Source organism: Mus caroli, unplaced genomic scaffold, assembly GCF_978045245.1.
Source record: "Mus caroli unplaced genomic scaffold, Mus_caroli_1 scaffold_9, whole genome shotgun sequence".
Taxonomy (NCBI): domain Eukaryota; kingdom Metazoa; phylum Chordata; class Mammalia; order Rodentia; family Muridae; genus Mus; species Mus caroli.
In genome coordinates this window covers 89132816-89148845 of record NW_028227264.1, presented here as the reverse complement: position 1 = coordinate 89148845, position 16030 = coordinate 89132816, and the positions used below count along the sequence as shown (strand labels likewise).

The 16030-nt window shown below is 39.6% G+C and overlaps 1 protein-coding gene across 4 annotated transcripts in view; it reads left to right on the top strand.

Moving 5' to 3' along the window:
• Positions 1–16030, top strand: part of Scyl2 (SCY1 like pseudokinase 2) — a 53546-nt gene that overhangs the window by 4200 nt on the left and 33316 nt on the right. For all 4 annotated transcript variants that reach the window (XM_021174278.2, XM_021174275.2, XM_029482581.2 and 1 more), the window contains exons 2-4: positions 3649–3853; positions 11906–12063; positions 14869–15013. In XM_021174278.2, coding sequence (XP_021029937.1) covers positions 3677–3853; positions 11906–12063; positions 14869–15013 — 480 coding nt within the window. In that variant the 5' untranslated portion in view covers positions 3649–3676. The remainder of the gene's footprint in view (positions 1–3648; positions 3854–11905; positions 12064–14868; positions 15014–16030) is intronic.

Below are 16030 nucleotides of genomic sequence, written 5' to 3'. Positions count from 1 at the left end.
ATGATCAAATAATTATCTGCTCTTTCAGTTCCTGTCATTAGTATCAGATGTTGTAACACACTACCCACTTCTGCCAGGTGTATATACAATCTAGTGTTACAACAGATTCACCTGTTGGTTCCATTGAGAGCCAGGTGAATGCTGAGCCCGAAGGTAGAGTGAAGCAGTCTGAGACTGAACTACTGTCCTTCATACTCACTGAGCTTTCATGGGGAAAGATGGTTGAGTTTCAGATGTCTTCTGAGTGTATGAGGAGAAATGACTTATATATGAGCAGACATTTCTGATATTGATAATTTTGTCTTTTAGAAAAAATTGGCTCACTTTTCTCTTCATTAATCAAATAAAAATTGAAAAACTATTGTTTTTTTAAAAAAAGATGCAACCTACCTGGGTTTTGTACATGTCAAATTTCTACCAGGCTAGTGCTGGTCACCTTTAATCCCAGCACTGTGGAAACAGAGCTAGGTGAGTCTCTGAGTTTGAGGCCAGCCTGGACTACATGGGGAGACCCGTTTCAAGCGCACAACCCAAAAGCAACCAACCAAATGTATTTAAGGCTTTAGGTTGCAGCCTACTGTCCTAGCTTTGTGCTTAGTGTCGTGTTTGTTGCAGGCGTTCTGTCCTTGGCCATTGTTACACTTAGAGGTACTTTTCCTTGAGTTTCCTTGGGTGACCCTTCCCAAGTCCACAGTCTGCAGTACTGACTCATGGTGCTCTAAGTATTACCTTCAGTGGAGAACCTTCTCTGAATTTTGGCCCTCTATATCAAAAACTCTATATTTCCTTACATTGTCATTTAGACAACTCAGATTATACATATCCAAAATTGAGTTCTTCCTCCCCTAAAAAAGAGTTGTTACCCACATGTCCCAGCTTGGCAAATGGCTTCTTCTGCACTTTGATTTTGAACTTGGAGATGAAGGGGATGAGTGGGATTCCTAGTTTTGTGTCAATCCTTTATGAAGTCTCCAAGTTCTCGTCCCTCTGAGAACTTTTCTTGAACGTTCTCCTTACTGCTGTTTCCTTAATTCAACAATTTGTGAAGTGTAACGAAATTATATAACAGTTATTTCATAATTATAAAACACATTTCTATGTAGCTGGCCATCTTTGCCTCCTTTCCTTGTTTTGTTTGCTTTCTACACTATACATGCTGAAGTTCTGCTTGGTCTTTTCATGCTGCCAGCTCCACCCCAGAGGATCTTGCACTATGCTCAGTGGTTGGTTAGTCATCTGCTTAATGCCAGGAAGCCTTCTGTAACTTCTAGCCTGGTTTGTTCATGCTCAGTGCTCTGGGTAGTCTGGATTTTCTGGTGTCTTTTGCCATACTTTGTCTTCTCCCGCTTTTGTCTGAATGTTTTTACTCCTGTATCCTTTCTGTTCTCTAGCCCTTTGCCACTGGCCTTAAAGACAGACATCTTTAACATTACTCTCTGGGGCTTGTAACACTGTAATCGAGTATATAACAGTTTATCACTTGTCTGAAGAATAAATCCTTTATAGTTTATTTTCCTTTATTCCCCTCCCCTCATTTTCTTTTTTTTTTTTTTTTTTTTTTTTTTTTTGGTTTTTCGAGACAGGGTTTCTCTGTGTAGCCCTGGCTGTCCTGGAACTCACTTTGTAGACCAGGCTGGCCTCAAACTCAGAAATCCACCTGCCTCTGCCTCCCAAGTGCTGGGATTAAAGGCGTGCGCCACCACGCCCGGCTTCATTTTCTTATAAAGGTATCAGGTACATAGGGATTTTCAGTAATAATGCTACCTGCCTGTAGTGTTGATTCCGTGTGGATGCTAGCTAGCTGCCTCAGATTTGAACGTCAGTTCTGAAACTGGCTTTGTGTTCACCATGAATGTTTTTACCATTTTCAGTGCACATCATCGTCATCTTTCTGTATCATGGCACACAGTGGTCCTTTCTGTAACACTCTATGCCTGTTATAGTTCCACCTGAAAGCATTTTTGAGTTCTTTTTTTTTTTTTTTTTGGTTTTTCGAGACAGGGTTTCTCTGTGTAGCCCTGGCTGTCCTGGAACTCACTTTGTAGACCAGGCTGGCCTCGAACTCAGAAATCCGCCTGCCTCTGCCTCCCAAGTGCTGGGATTAAAGGTGTGTGCCACCATGCCTGGTTGAGTTCATCTTTTTTAATGTTTTGTTTTTAGATTTATCTTGCCTATATACATGTGTATGTATCATGTGTGTACATGGCATCCATGGAGGAGGGAAGAGGGTGTTAGATCTCTGAAATTATAGATGGTTATGAGTGCTAGGAACCAAAATTGGGTTCTTTGCAAAAGCAACACGTGTTCTTTTGTTTTGCTTTTATTTTTTTGAATCAGGGTTTCTCTGTGTAGCCTGCCTTTCCTGAAATTCACTTTGGAGACCAGGCTGACCCATAGCCTGCCTCTTCCAAGTGCTTGGATTAAAGTCTGAGTCATCACTGCCCTGCTCTAGCTAGTGCTCTTATCCCCAAAGACATCTCTCCAGTCCTTTTGAGCTTCTGCTACTGTTTCTGTAACATGGCACATTCAAGTCTCTGATTTGCTACTGGAATTTGGGCTGTCTGGGTGTGCCATCGGACTGATCACTTAAGAACAGAAACATCCCATTGACATCATCCTCATCCTACTGTATAATGGGGTGCAGAGCATAGGGTGGAGCTCGTCTGGCAGAGTTAGAAGAGTCGATAAGTTATTTTGAACAGGATTTTGTATCCTTTACCTTGTCAAAATCAGCAGATGCTCACAGAGAGCAACTTGGCACAGCAAATAAGTGTTTTTATAATGCCAATAGCAACATTCCTGACTGCTTACAAAATGCAGTATTACATTAAAAAGGGAAAGTGGATTCATTTCCACTTTATAGTTCAAATCTTTAGTAGCAGAAAGTAGCTTACATTTGCATAATTATAACCAACAGAGCAAGTAGAACGCACGCAAGTCCAGTGGTCTTCAGATATTTTGCGTCTGTGCCAGTTAAATGCATTTTGTGTGTTTTTAGGTTGATGGCATCTGAACATTTTAAGAGCTGAAGTAATTGCAGAGGGCTAGTTCCTCCTTCTCCTTACAGTTCTCTTCTTCCCTTCTTCTTCCTTCTCTTCTGAGTCAGGCCTCAGTCTGTAGGCCACATTGGCGTCTACTTGTAGCAGCTTTCCTCCCTCAGGGGTCTCAGAGCTTGTATTAGAGGTATGAGCCACAGACTGTTGTTGTCTAAGTTGGTTTGAACTCGAGGACTAAAGGGATCCTCCTGACTCAGTCAGGAGTAACTGAGACTATGGACACACACCACTGTACCAACCAATACTTTTAGAAAACGTTTGCAATCATTTTAGGGTTGGTATGTTTTATATTTATACACACACACATATACATAACACACTATATATACATATATATATGTATAGTATAGGTTTATTGCTGAATAAGACATTGGGTCCTTTAAACATTTTATTTTGTTTTTATTGTGAAGAGTGTGTTCTAGACTAAAATTTATACTCATGGTTACATTCTCTGATGACAAAAAAATCAACTTAGAACTTTACATGGTGTTGTTGCTCTTTTGGAGGGGACATATTTTTGGAACTTACTATGGACATGTGCTGAGGACAAGTAAAAACGGTTGAGCTTTTTCATACCCTTTTGTGTTTCTAGGTGACTTGAACTACCAAGTACTGCAGCCATGGAGTCCATGCTTAATAAACTGAAGAGTACTGTTACAAAAGTAACAGCTGATGTCACCAGTGCTGTGATGGGAAATCCTGTCACTAGAGAGTTTGATGTTGGTCGACACATTGCCAGTGGTGGCAATGGGTTGGCATGGAAGATTTTTAATGGCACAAAGAAGTCAACAAAACAGGTTAGTTATGAATGCAATTTGAACGAGTACACATGTGAAATATCACAGGGTGAGTCATTTTCGTATTAAGAAATGTCAAAAGGTCTTGACTGGATTTCCCCTGAAGCAGTTAGTTCAGGCTGTCCTCCTACTCCAGCTCACTGTGTAGGTGGCATTGCCCTTGAACTTGAACATGTGGAGATTATAAGAGTGAGTGCCAGTGTTTGAAGACATTTGTTGTGTGTGTGGTTTTGGCATGCCTAGGTTTGGGTGAGTGTGTGTGTGTGTGTGTGTGTGTGTGTGTGTGTGTGTGAAGGCTGGAGGTCAACACTGGGATGTCTTTCTCAACCGTTCTCCATGTTGTCATCTTTTGAGGCAGGGTTCTCACTGAACCTGGTACTTGATTGCCTAGGCTTGCTAGCCAGTGAGCTCTGGGCATCTGTCTGCTTGTTTCCTCCTGGTGGGCACGCTGCTTGGCCTGCTTTTATGTAGGTGCTGGGGATCTAAACTCAGATCCTTGCTTGCACAGAAATCACTTTACCCATTGAGCCATCGTCATTCCTACCCTTCACTGGAATCTTACATGGCCTCTTTCAGTCTCATTTTGTTTTATGAAATCAAAGCAAATGCTTTTAAATCTGTTGTTATGTCCTTGCTGCAGTCTCATCATTTGATGTGCCTTAACATCTTTCAGGTTTCTTCTCCTTGATTAATAAAATAAAAATCTCATGTTAGCATATTAGATGGTAGTATTCAGTAAGGTATATGTTTTAGGATAAAAATTCCCAGTCTCAATTTTAATATTTATCAAAATGTTACCGGCCAAATATCCTATTAAATGTTGCCAGCACTATGTATGTTGTATTGGTATTTTTGTTGTTGTACTAGAGAACTGAACATGGGTTTCACATGTGCTAGGTAAGGACTTGACCACTGAGTTGTACCTCAGTCCAGTTTTGCTCTGTTATTTTCCCTTATATTCTATAGAATTATAGAAAATAGATTTCTCTAATTTTCATTTGTTTATTCACATTATTTATTTTGGCTTATTGTTATACCTGATAGCTCTTATTACCACCAGAGAGGTACGATTGTAAAATATAGCAAGTAGTCAATTTGGACATATTGCTTTTGTTTTAAGTTGTTTTCACATTTGCCTTTTTTTAGTGGAGTAGTTTGAATAAGTTATATTAAACAAAATTAGCCTAAGAGATGAGGAGGTAGTTTTTAGAAATGTAAAGGATGATTACTTAATTAATAGATTAATTTGTGTAATTAATAGATGTATTTGTGGGGTGGGTTGTGCACATGAATGAATGCATGGACCTTTAAAGGCCAGAGGCAGCAGATCCCCTGGAGTCACCTTGCATGGGTGCTGGAACTGAATGCAGGTCTTCTGGAAGAGCCATCTCTCCAGCTCCTGTTACATTTTTAACAACGTGGATACTTTTTTGTTTCTCCCATTGCTCCATTGCATTTGCCTGTGTACACAGCTGTGCCCTGTGGTGAAGACAACATGTACTCTTTTCAGCTTGTGGGTCCTGGGCTGAGAAGTCAGCTTGTCAGGCTTGCTGGCAAGTGCCTTCCCCATGTCTCACTAGCCCAATTATTGTTAAATTTCATTAGCAGGTTCTGTTGAAATTGTTAAGGTTAGAAATAGCCAGGTTTATATTTACTGTAAAAATAGGATTTCCTTGTTTTTATTGCCATTTGTTTGGAAACCTATTGAGATCCAAAGTTGACACTTATTTTAAATGATAGTTAATTTAAATTGTCAGATTTGAAGCTTGTTTTCTCTTTCAACTCAGCAAGTCTGTCTAGCAGGTTAGTGGTTACAAAGTATCGACTAATTGAGACTCATTAATGATGTTTTAAATGGCTATTCCTCCACAGACTTAGTACAGATTGCTTCTGTGCTCATTTTCAACAACATAGTGCTGGATGACTAAGATAAATTGTAAGAAATATTGTTGATTTTTATCATTGTAGGACTATCATAGTGTGCCCTTAATAAATGAAAACAACTTTGCTATTGTTAGGCGCTATAAATTTTGGGGGTCCACTGTCATGTACTTGATGACTAACACATTGGTTCATAGTGATTATGAATAAGATGAAAATCCACACCAAACTTACAGAATTAAGCACTTTTATTCAGGACATGGAAGTAAACTATTGTCTTTATGCCTAACCAGAGGGCTTTGGGTACAGGTGTTAATATACACCAGTGGTGAATATATTAAATACCACCATAAGGTTGGCGCTTACATTGATGTTCACAGAACAGGAGAGTGAGGCACAAATGGTGGATCCGCAGCCCTGGTCTCAACTGTAAACTAAGTGAGCTGACTTCTCCCAAGAGGCTTTATTCTGTTCCTTTCTTTCCTTAAATGTATTATTTGGGGTTAGGACATACCTGGATAAACCAGTGTTCTTGGTGGACATAGTTTTTGTTCGCTTTTGTTCTTAGCTTTTTTCATAAACTGTATTTTGATTGTATGTTCCTCCTCCCCCAGCTCCTTCCAGATCCTGTCTACCCACCCAACTTATGTTCTCTGTCTTAAGAAAAAACCCAAACAAGCCACAAAACACAAAAATCACAAAAGCAAAAGTCAAAACAAAACGAGCAAAAGACCAATAAAGTAACAAATGCCAGAACAGAAATACAGTTTCGAATTATTTTCCTTTGGTGCCTGCAACCCCACAGTCTTCAGCTCAAATAGAACTTCTCCCTCAGCCTTCCTAGTGCTGGGATTATTGGTGTGTGCTGTGATCTGGGCTTGGCAGTTTTTCTTTACCTAAGAGCCACTAGGAATGCTCGGGGAAGTGTGTGACACATTACTGTAGGATCCTCTGCTGGTCTGTTGGTTCTGCACCGGCTTTTTCAGTGGCTGGATCTGTGCAGACTCCATCAGCTGTTGGTCTCTCTAGCTCCCTGCCCACCTTGCCCCAGGCACCCTTGTTAGGGTCGTATATTTGGGTAGAGGAGCTGTCTAAAGTTTTGAAGTTGCAGTGACACAGTTCCTTTTCACCTCTTAAGCTTTTAAGTACTGTGTAATTACTGGTCTAGACTTTATCTCATCAAGTCTCTGTATAGTTCTGTAACTGAATCTTTCTCAAGAGTTTCAGATTCAGGTTTAAAAGATTAGCTGAACATAGGTGTTCTTTTCAAAAATATTATGTACTCTAAAAATATTTGAGAGGGGCTGGAGAGATGGCTCAGTGGTTAAGAGCACTGACTGCTCTTCCGAAAGTCCTGAGTTCAAATCCCAGCAACCACATGGTGGCTCACAACCATCCGTAATGAGATCTGACAGCCTCTTCTAGTGCATCTGAAGACAGCTACAATGTACTTAGATATAATAATAAATAAATCTTTAAAAAAATATTTGAGACCTTTTCTGAAACAATTCCTTTTTTAAAATTTACTTTTATTTTTTTTTATTTCATTGACTTTTCTGATCTTTGAATTGCACTTTAAAAAGCCAGGTAATTAGAATTAGAATTTTTGGAGCCAAATGTTATATAGATTGTATAAATAAGAAATTTTAACACTATACACACACTTTAAAAATTGGTATACTGTTGCTTTATATGTTAGGGTTATTTTAACTTTTAAGACTGCTAATTTAAGTAATTAAAATATGATACTTTTTGTTTTATATATATATACTTCTATTAACATTTTAAAAATTTTATTAATTTGTGTCCGTGTGTGTGCATGCACACACATGTGTGGAAGTCAGAGGACAGTTTGTAAGAATTGATTCTCCCCACCCCGTGGCACTTAGGCCATTGGACTTGGCAGCAGATGCCTTGCTGGGACATCTTTCTCTCCCCACCTCTGCACACTTTTAAGTAGAAGAATGATTATAAGTTTTGAAAAATTTTCATTTAGCTTTTTAATTTTTTTTTTTCAAATTGGGCATTGATTGACTTTGAAGTTCTGTTGCTCCTTACCCCATAGTGCTTCAGGATATTCTTAGAACTTTGAGTTAAATAGCTTTTTAGCTCTTGTCTTTTTTTTTTTTAGGGATCACAGAGATAGATCTATCTGTCTAAACATTCTGTCTGTCTATCTATCCTTCCATCCATCCATCCATCCATTATCTGTCTATCCATCCACTTATTGTCTGTCTGTCTTCTGTCTGTCTGTCTGTCTCTCTGGGATAGGGTCTCATGTAGTATGGCTAGCTTGTAACTTCCTGTGTGACTGAAGATTACTCTGAGCTTGCTTATCGTCTGTCTGTCTCTCCTGTCTGTCTGTTCATCCATCCATCCATCCATCTGAGGTAGGGTCTCATGTAGTGATGCTGTCCTGGAACTTGGCACATGGCTGAGGATTGCCCTGACTGCTTTCCTTCTCACCTAGATTGGAATGGCTGGCTTTGAAAAATCACTGCATAGTCAAGAGTTCCTTGTCCATAGTTTATTTACTTTGCTGAGACTAGGGTTAGACATGTACTTTCTACTTTCTACTGCAGAGTATTCATGTTTTATGTATGTGTGTTTTGTGTGTATGCACATGTATGTATATGTGTACACACACACACATATAATATATAGTGCCAATATTTGTGGGTAAGGCTTGTTTATATTATGTAGACAAAAGCATAATTCAATTATAATGACTAAATATAATTAAAAGTTTTAAAATGAAACTGTTCTATAAAATGTAATGCTAATAATTAAGTCACTTAGAGAAAAAATGATCACAAAAGAAAATGATTCTAGGTTAGTAATTTTATGAGTATATTCTATTACCTTTTTGTTTTAAAAAGCAAAGCAATCTCGTTACCTTTTTTTCTTTTTAAATAGGGATTGAACCCAAGGGTGTTTTGCAGCTATATGCCAGGCAAGTGCTGTACCAATGAGCCCTAGCTGTTTTGTTTGTTGAGAGAGAGAGAGAGAGAGAGAGAGAGAGTGTGTGTGTGTGTGTGTGTGTGTGTATGTATGTCTCTCTGTGTGTGTGTGTGTGTATACTGTGGTAGTGTGGAGGTCAGAGGTCACCTTCTGGGGGTTGGTCTCTCTGTCCCATGGGATCCAGGAATCAAGCTCATTTCTCAGACTTGCGTGCCGACTGCCTTTAGCTGTCTCCCCAGTCCTTTTTGACTTGTGAGACTTACACAGTCTGCACTGGTCTACAGCTTCCTGAGTGTCCAGGCTGCTCTCAGACTCACAGATCATTATCTCAGCCTCCTGTGCCCACCCTTCAGGCCATCAGTTGGTGTAAATGACATTTGCAGTTTAGTTTGTCACTCTGAAGAACTGCTAGCTAAGAATCAGGACAAGTGAGGAGGACAGTTGACACTCAGCAGTCTCCCGACAAGTCACAGGGACCCACAGAGCAGAGCACGTGGAGAACAGCTGAGTTTGACAACTGTCTCTGCGGCTCTGAGACGACTACACACTGCATTACATAATTTACATTGTATCTCTTGAACTATATTGTTTTCATTAGAGTTCAGCTTTACTGTAAGCAAGTAGCTTTTACAGATTATAAACAGGTCCTTCTGCCTCAGCCTCTCGGGTGCTAGTATTATAGTTGTGTTACTGTACACACCTGGGCATCTATCTCAATACTTTTATAAAGTTAGGCTAGTAAGAAAACAGTACTTTTTAAAAAAGATTTTTTTTTATTAGTTCTTTGAGAATTTTATAGAACGTTTGAACACATTTACCCCTCCACTCCCCTGCCTGCCCACCCTTCCCTTCCTTCCTCCTTCTCGCCCTCCCTGTGATAGATGGAAATTTTAGTTCAAAATGATAATAAAATTTTATTAATTGCTTGTCTTTATTGATAATCAGTAGACAGTAAACGTTTGAGAATCGTTTAGGTCTAAGCCATTGCTAGAGTCTATGACATTGTGTATGTTACAAAAAGTCTGAAATAACTGCAAGGTGACGGGTGAAGGGATGTTTATGCACGCGATCAGTGTGGACAGTACTAACTAACCCCCATCTGATGTTCTTGCCACCAGCAGTATTTCAGATTTTAGAGGTTTTGGGGGTCTGGAGTATTTGTAGACTTCACTGCTTGAGAACCTTAATATCTGAACTCTGAAAACCTTCCAACATTACAGGTTTTAATTTAATAAAAGTTTAGGTGTCAGCTCTTCAGATTACGGCTGCTTAATCTGATAGAAAAATAATAAAAATACAAACTGGAAATCATGTTGATCTAACCTTATGGAAAGTTTCAAAGTGCTGGGTTTAACTCAGGAGGCTTGAAATGGTTAACCCAGCTTTGTTGAAATTGATTAATTGTAAGTAACTGACTGAGTAGAAAAGTTCTAAAGAGAGTTGATAACCTGTGGTGGTCTACGGAGGTGGAATCTTGTTTTTGAAACTAGGGCAGTCCATTTAGGATCCCCTGATAGAATTGTGTTTCTTTTCTTCATTCCTCTTTAAGAGCAGGGAAATGGCAAGAGCGCCAGAGCCATTTCATGTGATCCGTTCTAAAACTGTGACACTGTGAGAAACACATTTAAATTAGATGCATTTATAAAAGGTGTTAGAGAAGAGCACTTACTAAAATAAAATTTTCCACGTGAATACAAGTGAAGAGTGAGGTAGGAATGGATGCTGAGGTCATCTATGTCCAGAGGTAGTTAGTGTCATATGAGACTCTGCCTTCTGGTTATGCTGTATTTCCTAAAGCCCTGTAGACACAGTCTGAGCATCCCTACACTAACATCCCAAATTCCAGCCATTTGAGTGACAGCATGATGTGTTAAGTAGAAAACCCTACACCTGATTTCATACAAGTGCCTAAGTACTGTTTAAAAAACTATCTTCAGGTGTGTGTGAAGTATATGTTGCATCCCGTCCCCAAGAGAGCTTATGCATTGTAAAATCCTGTTTGTATCAGGAGCAGCCTGGTCCCAAATAGCTTTTTTTGTACAAGGGTTATGCAAACTGTATATGAAATTTAACGCTGCCACTCAGCTTCCTTGACCTCTGCCCCAAAGGCATTATCACATGAATTCTCCCTGTTTGTCCTGGGTTATTTCTTAGCTGACAGATTGGTATATTTGCTCTAGAATTAAAGGTTAGGTGCCCGAGTCTTGACTCTTCAGCATACTTGGTTTGGAGTCTTTTATAACATTCATTCTCCAGTGGCCCTGTTTAATGAGATGACCTTAAATTAATGTCTGATGTCCTGTGAAGAACTAGTAATCCCTAAAAAGGACTTATCCTGGTGCTTGGCACATAACTGCAAGTGTTCTGTAAGTAATAAGCTGGCTTGAGAAACACTTCATTGGTTCAGTCTTTGGTAGACCAACGCCCTGCAACTTTAGCTATGGGGTTTGATGCGTAAGAGTTCCCCTGATTACCTTTTATAATGCTGTGGTTTGAAAATAACAAAAGCCAGGATATGAGTTTACAGTCAATGGAAGAACCAAGCGACAAGAGCGGTAATACAGGGACAGGGAAGGCGGAGTGCAGTGACCATGCAGTGACTGCCCACAGAGGACAGGGACAGGGAAGGTGGAGCACAGTGACCATGCAGTGACCATGCAGTGACTACCCACAGAGCACAGGGACAGGGAAGGCGGTGTACTCACATTTTAAAGCTCCTTACATAATAGGTTTTGTGTAAACAGTCATCTCCGACAGAGAGCCTGTCTTTGTAAAGTTCTTTTTTTCCTTAAATTTTGTTGCTGGGCTGGGTTTGGTCTAGCCCTTCACATACTGGGCTATGGGAGTCCCGTTACAAATAACATTTTGAAGGTTTAAGCATTTATTCAAATGTTTTGTTTGAGTTAAGAGCACTACTACATAGAGGAACGAGTGGCACATAGCTTGTGTATGTTTCTGATAATTACAAGATGGGGATTCCCCGTGGTCTCCTTATGAGAAGTGAGGACGGGGGTCTGACGCTGCTAAACATATTTGGATTTACTTATCTTTATTTACTCAGCTTTTTCATTGGTATACTATTGCAATATTGCTAACATTTCTAAAACCTTAGTTTTAGTTATTTGTTCATAGACCGTTATGGCACTCAGATATAATTTTACTGCTTTTATATATTTCCTGATAAAATTAGCTATATTTTTTTAAAATTAGGAAGTGGCTGTTTTTGTCTTTGATAAAAAGCTGATTGACAAATATCAAAAATTTGAAAAGGATCAAATCATTGATTCTTTAAAACGAGGAGTCCAACAGCTAACCCGACTACGACACCCTCGGCTTCTTACTGTCCAGCATCCTTTAGAAGAGTCAAGGTAAGTGTTTGATAGTTCATACAGGAAATGTCCTGAATAAGTAGTTAAAAGTAACTATTTGGTCTGTTTCAAATATTATCAACAAAATAGCTTGAAAACTAAGTGTTGAGATCAGATGGATCATTTGTTACCCTAAAATTTATATTATCATGCATGCATGTGTCTATTTATTTTTATGTGCTTGTGTGTCTGCTTGTGAGTGTATGTGCACCGTGTGTGTAGCCTTCAGGCCAGAAGATGGTGTCGCTCCTGGAAGTGGAGTTGGCAGCAGCTGTGTGCCACTGAGTGGTGCTTGGAACAGAACCTAGGTTCTCTGCAGGAACAGTCAGTGAGCCTCGACTAGCAAGCCTCTGCTAGAGAGCCTCTGCGTGTGTCGAATGAAATATTGGTACTTTTCACATTTGTCACGAGTCCATACTTGTTTCTAGTAGTCATAGCAGATCTGAGGGAACTGGAGCAGTCACTGCTTGAAAGAGGCTGTTGTTGCTGTTTGGCTAGTATTTCTGATCTGCTTTTCACTAAAGCTCCTGGGATCGCTGATGTATGTGTCCCAAGTGCTGGTCTAGACGTTAACCCTTTAATGTCCTGTCTGTCAGTCCATAGTCTCCGTTATCTCACCATCGATTTTACTGGATGGTAAGCTTAGGAAATCAGAAAATAGGACTTATGTATCGTCATGACTGCACCAATCCTTTAGATACCCTACCTTTGCAAATTTTTTCCATATTATTCATAGTCAGCTTTTCAGCGTTATTTCTTCCATACTCCTTAGCCCACTGTCCCCTTGTATTCACTTAGAAGGTTTTTAAGTTGTCAGCAGTTGTGTTCTGTGGCTTTAGGGTGTTAAGGATAAGGCAGGAGCAGGCAAGCAGCGGGTTCTAAGCTTCCCATCTCCCTTCAGCTGGGACAGGTTGACTTTTGTTTGTTTTACATATTAGGTTTCTGAAAGCGCCTTGTTTGAAAGCCTCAGTAAGTCTCTCCATCTCATGATTCCCAAACAAAGGCACAGACATTACCACGCGCAAAGTTGTGCAGATGCCTCCCCAGGACGAGGATGGGGCACCATTGAAACTCTGGCTTGAATGGCAAACCTGGGGGTTGGCAGCTTGGTTCCTGAGCCTATGTGCTAGCTCACGCATGCCCACTCTCTCTCAACCATACCATACTGTGCTACCAAGAAGTATGCTCAGATCTCTTATTATAAAAATGTCTCTGTTGTGTTTGTCATCTATTTGTCTTATGTCTCATAATATGTTTGAAGTTTCCTGAGATGAGAAGGGCTAGTGGACTTTCCTTTATCATATAGCTTTTTATACAGTGATTTAGATAATAGAGTTAGGAAATTAAACATTTTTCTTTCCATTTATTAAGTTGGGTGTGTGTGATGATATGTATGGGCATACATGTCCTGGTGTGTGTAAAGGTCAGAGGACAGTTTTGTGGAGTCAGTTCTCTCCTTACACCATTATATGGGTTCTGGGGATAGAACCCAGGGCAATAGACTTGCATGACAATCTCTACCTGATGAGCCTTGAAAATAGGAGTTTATTTGTCCTCAGGAAGAGGCACAATTCAGAGGTTACTTTATGACATGTAGTTGTGAGGTTTATGAAAATTGTAGTAAGCATTCATCATAGGAGGAGGGACACTTTAAAGACTAGAAGCAATAATTTCCAGTTTTTAATGTATTGTTAGGATTGAGATGATAGATTTAGATTCCACATTTCTTTTCATTTGAAAAAATCAGTTCAAGGCAGAAGGAAAGCTAAGCAGTGTATCACAGACACATGGAGTCTGAGTGCAGAGCCGCTGTTGAATAACCAGCATCTTGAAGCTGGAGCCTGGAGCTGGAGCCTGGCTTGTCCTTTGCACCTGAGCCCAAAGCTAAAGCCTGGCTGGGCCTGGAATGCTTGGTAATTATGACAGCAGCGCTAAGTTCATTGAGCGTGCTCAGCAGAAGCTGGTGCCCTGCCTTCTACTTTACATGATTAAGGCCCTTGGTTCTTACGGAACCCTCCAGAGTGTGTCTGTTAGCACCATCTTACAAACGACAAAGAGAGGCTCCTAGAGATGGTGTGCAGCATCACCAAGACAGTAAATAGAAAAGCCAGGGCTTGGGGCAGACCTTACCTGTCTCAAAGCTTGAGGTGATCATTATGTCATGGGTACAGGCTGTCAGTCTCCATGGTAACATTCAATGAACATTAAAATCTTTTAAATCAACAAAACAAAACAAAAAAGAAAAAACAAAAAACCAAAACCAAACAAACCAAAAAACAAACCAGTAATTGAAACTTAAACTGTTGAATCCTTCCTTTCAAAATGATGTACAAAGTAGATAAAGCTGTTTTCATTGAGAATGGGTAGGGCCTGTGTCCCCGACTTGCTCCTGCGGACTGTGAGAAAGCTGTAGGTTTCTTGGAGCGTATTCTGAAAATTACAGCCTTACAGATAAGTGTAGGAGGGCTTCATGAAACAGTTTCGAGTCAGTTCTTTGGTTTTCAAGCAATCACTTAAAAAGCAAAATTGAAATATTTTCTGACTTTTAAAATGTAAAATATCACAGTCGTCACAGTACTTAGCTTAAAAGATTGAATGACTTATCCCGTGCGGTTTGTGTGTAAATATGCCTTTGCTGGTTTCGGGGTGCTGTAGTCATGCTGGGGTTATCACCCCAGACTCTCTTACTGCTATGAAGTAGTTTCTTAACTAACTTAGCTCTTTGATAGGTTATCTGTTATTTTATATGTATTTACCTTTTATAACGTGTAAAAGTGATAGTAACTCTTTTCTCTTTTGAAACAGGGATTGCTTGGCATTTTGTACAGAACCGGTTTTTGCCAGTTTAGCCAATGTTCTTGGTAACTGGGAAAATCTGCCCTCCTCAATATCTCCAGACATCAAGGATTATAAACTTTATGATGTAGAAACTAAGTATGGTTTGCTTCAGGTATGTAGTTTTATTTAATATGGGACAAGTTTCTTTTTCTTTAAAACAATTTGCATCTATTTCAGATTGATCTACCACGAAGACTACATGATGTAAACCTTTGGCCCTTGACAATAATTTGGAAATTATTTTCATGTCTTAGAATTTTTGTTGTCTTTATCATTAGTCTTAAGTTATATTTTATGTGTGCCCCCCCTTCCCTCCTCCTCTCCCCCTAAAAAACAAACAAACAAAAAACCCAGCCAAACATACAAATTAGGTCTTACCATATTGTTCTGGCTGGTCTGGTACTTGCTATATAAGCCAGGCTAGCCTCGAACCACAATGCCTTGCTAAATTATTTTAAATATATGAAACTGATAACATTGGTAACCTTTGAGGGGATCACTTGTTGGCTGTTGGGTAAGTTCCTTTTAATTCTTTTAAATTATGTAAGTTTGTTTCATAAACTTTTTTGTTGTTATAGCTCATAAACAAAACTTTAATAATGAAAATAAAGGTATTTAATAACTATAAAATATTTTTAAGGAAATTTAGATTACATTGAGAGGTATTGTTGGTCTTTTCATATATGCCTGTTTTAAGATTTTTCTTTTTCTGCTTACTAGCACCATGGATTAGGTTCGCTAGTAAATTCTGAGTTCCTTTGAAATAAAGATTATATTACTTACTAAAAATTTTAAAACAATTTAAAATTGTATCATTGTGCCTTAAGTGGGGGAGTGTGTATGTGAAGGTCAGAGGACAACTTGTGGGAGTGGGTTCTCCTACGTGTGTGAGGCCTGGGCTTGGCAGCAGATGCTTCTCCCTGCTGAGCATCATCTGCTGAGCATCGTCTGCTGAGCGTCATGTCAGCCTTGAGCATTGTCCTTCTTACCTGTGCTGCTGGTTAATACCCGAGCTGTGAGAGCCAGCGTCAGGAAGTGCCCTGTCATTGTCATTAGGTCTCTCATCCATTTCCAGGTGGTTGATTGGTTTTACTGTTCTTGTGTAGGGCCTTTTCCATGTTCAGTACAT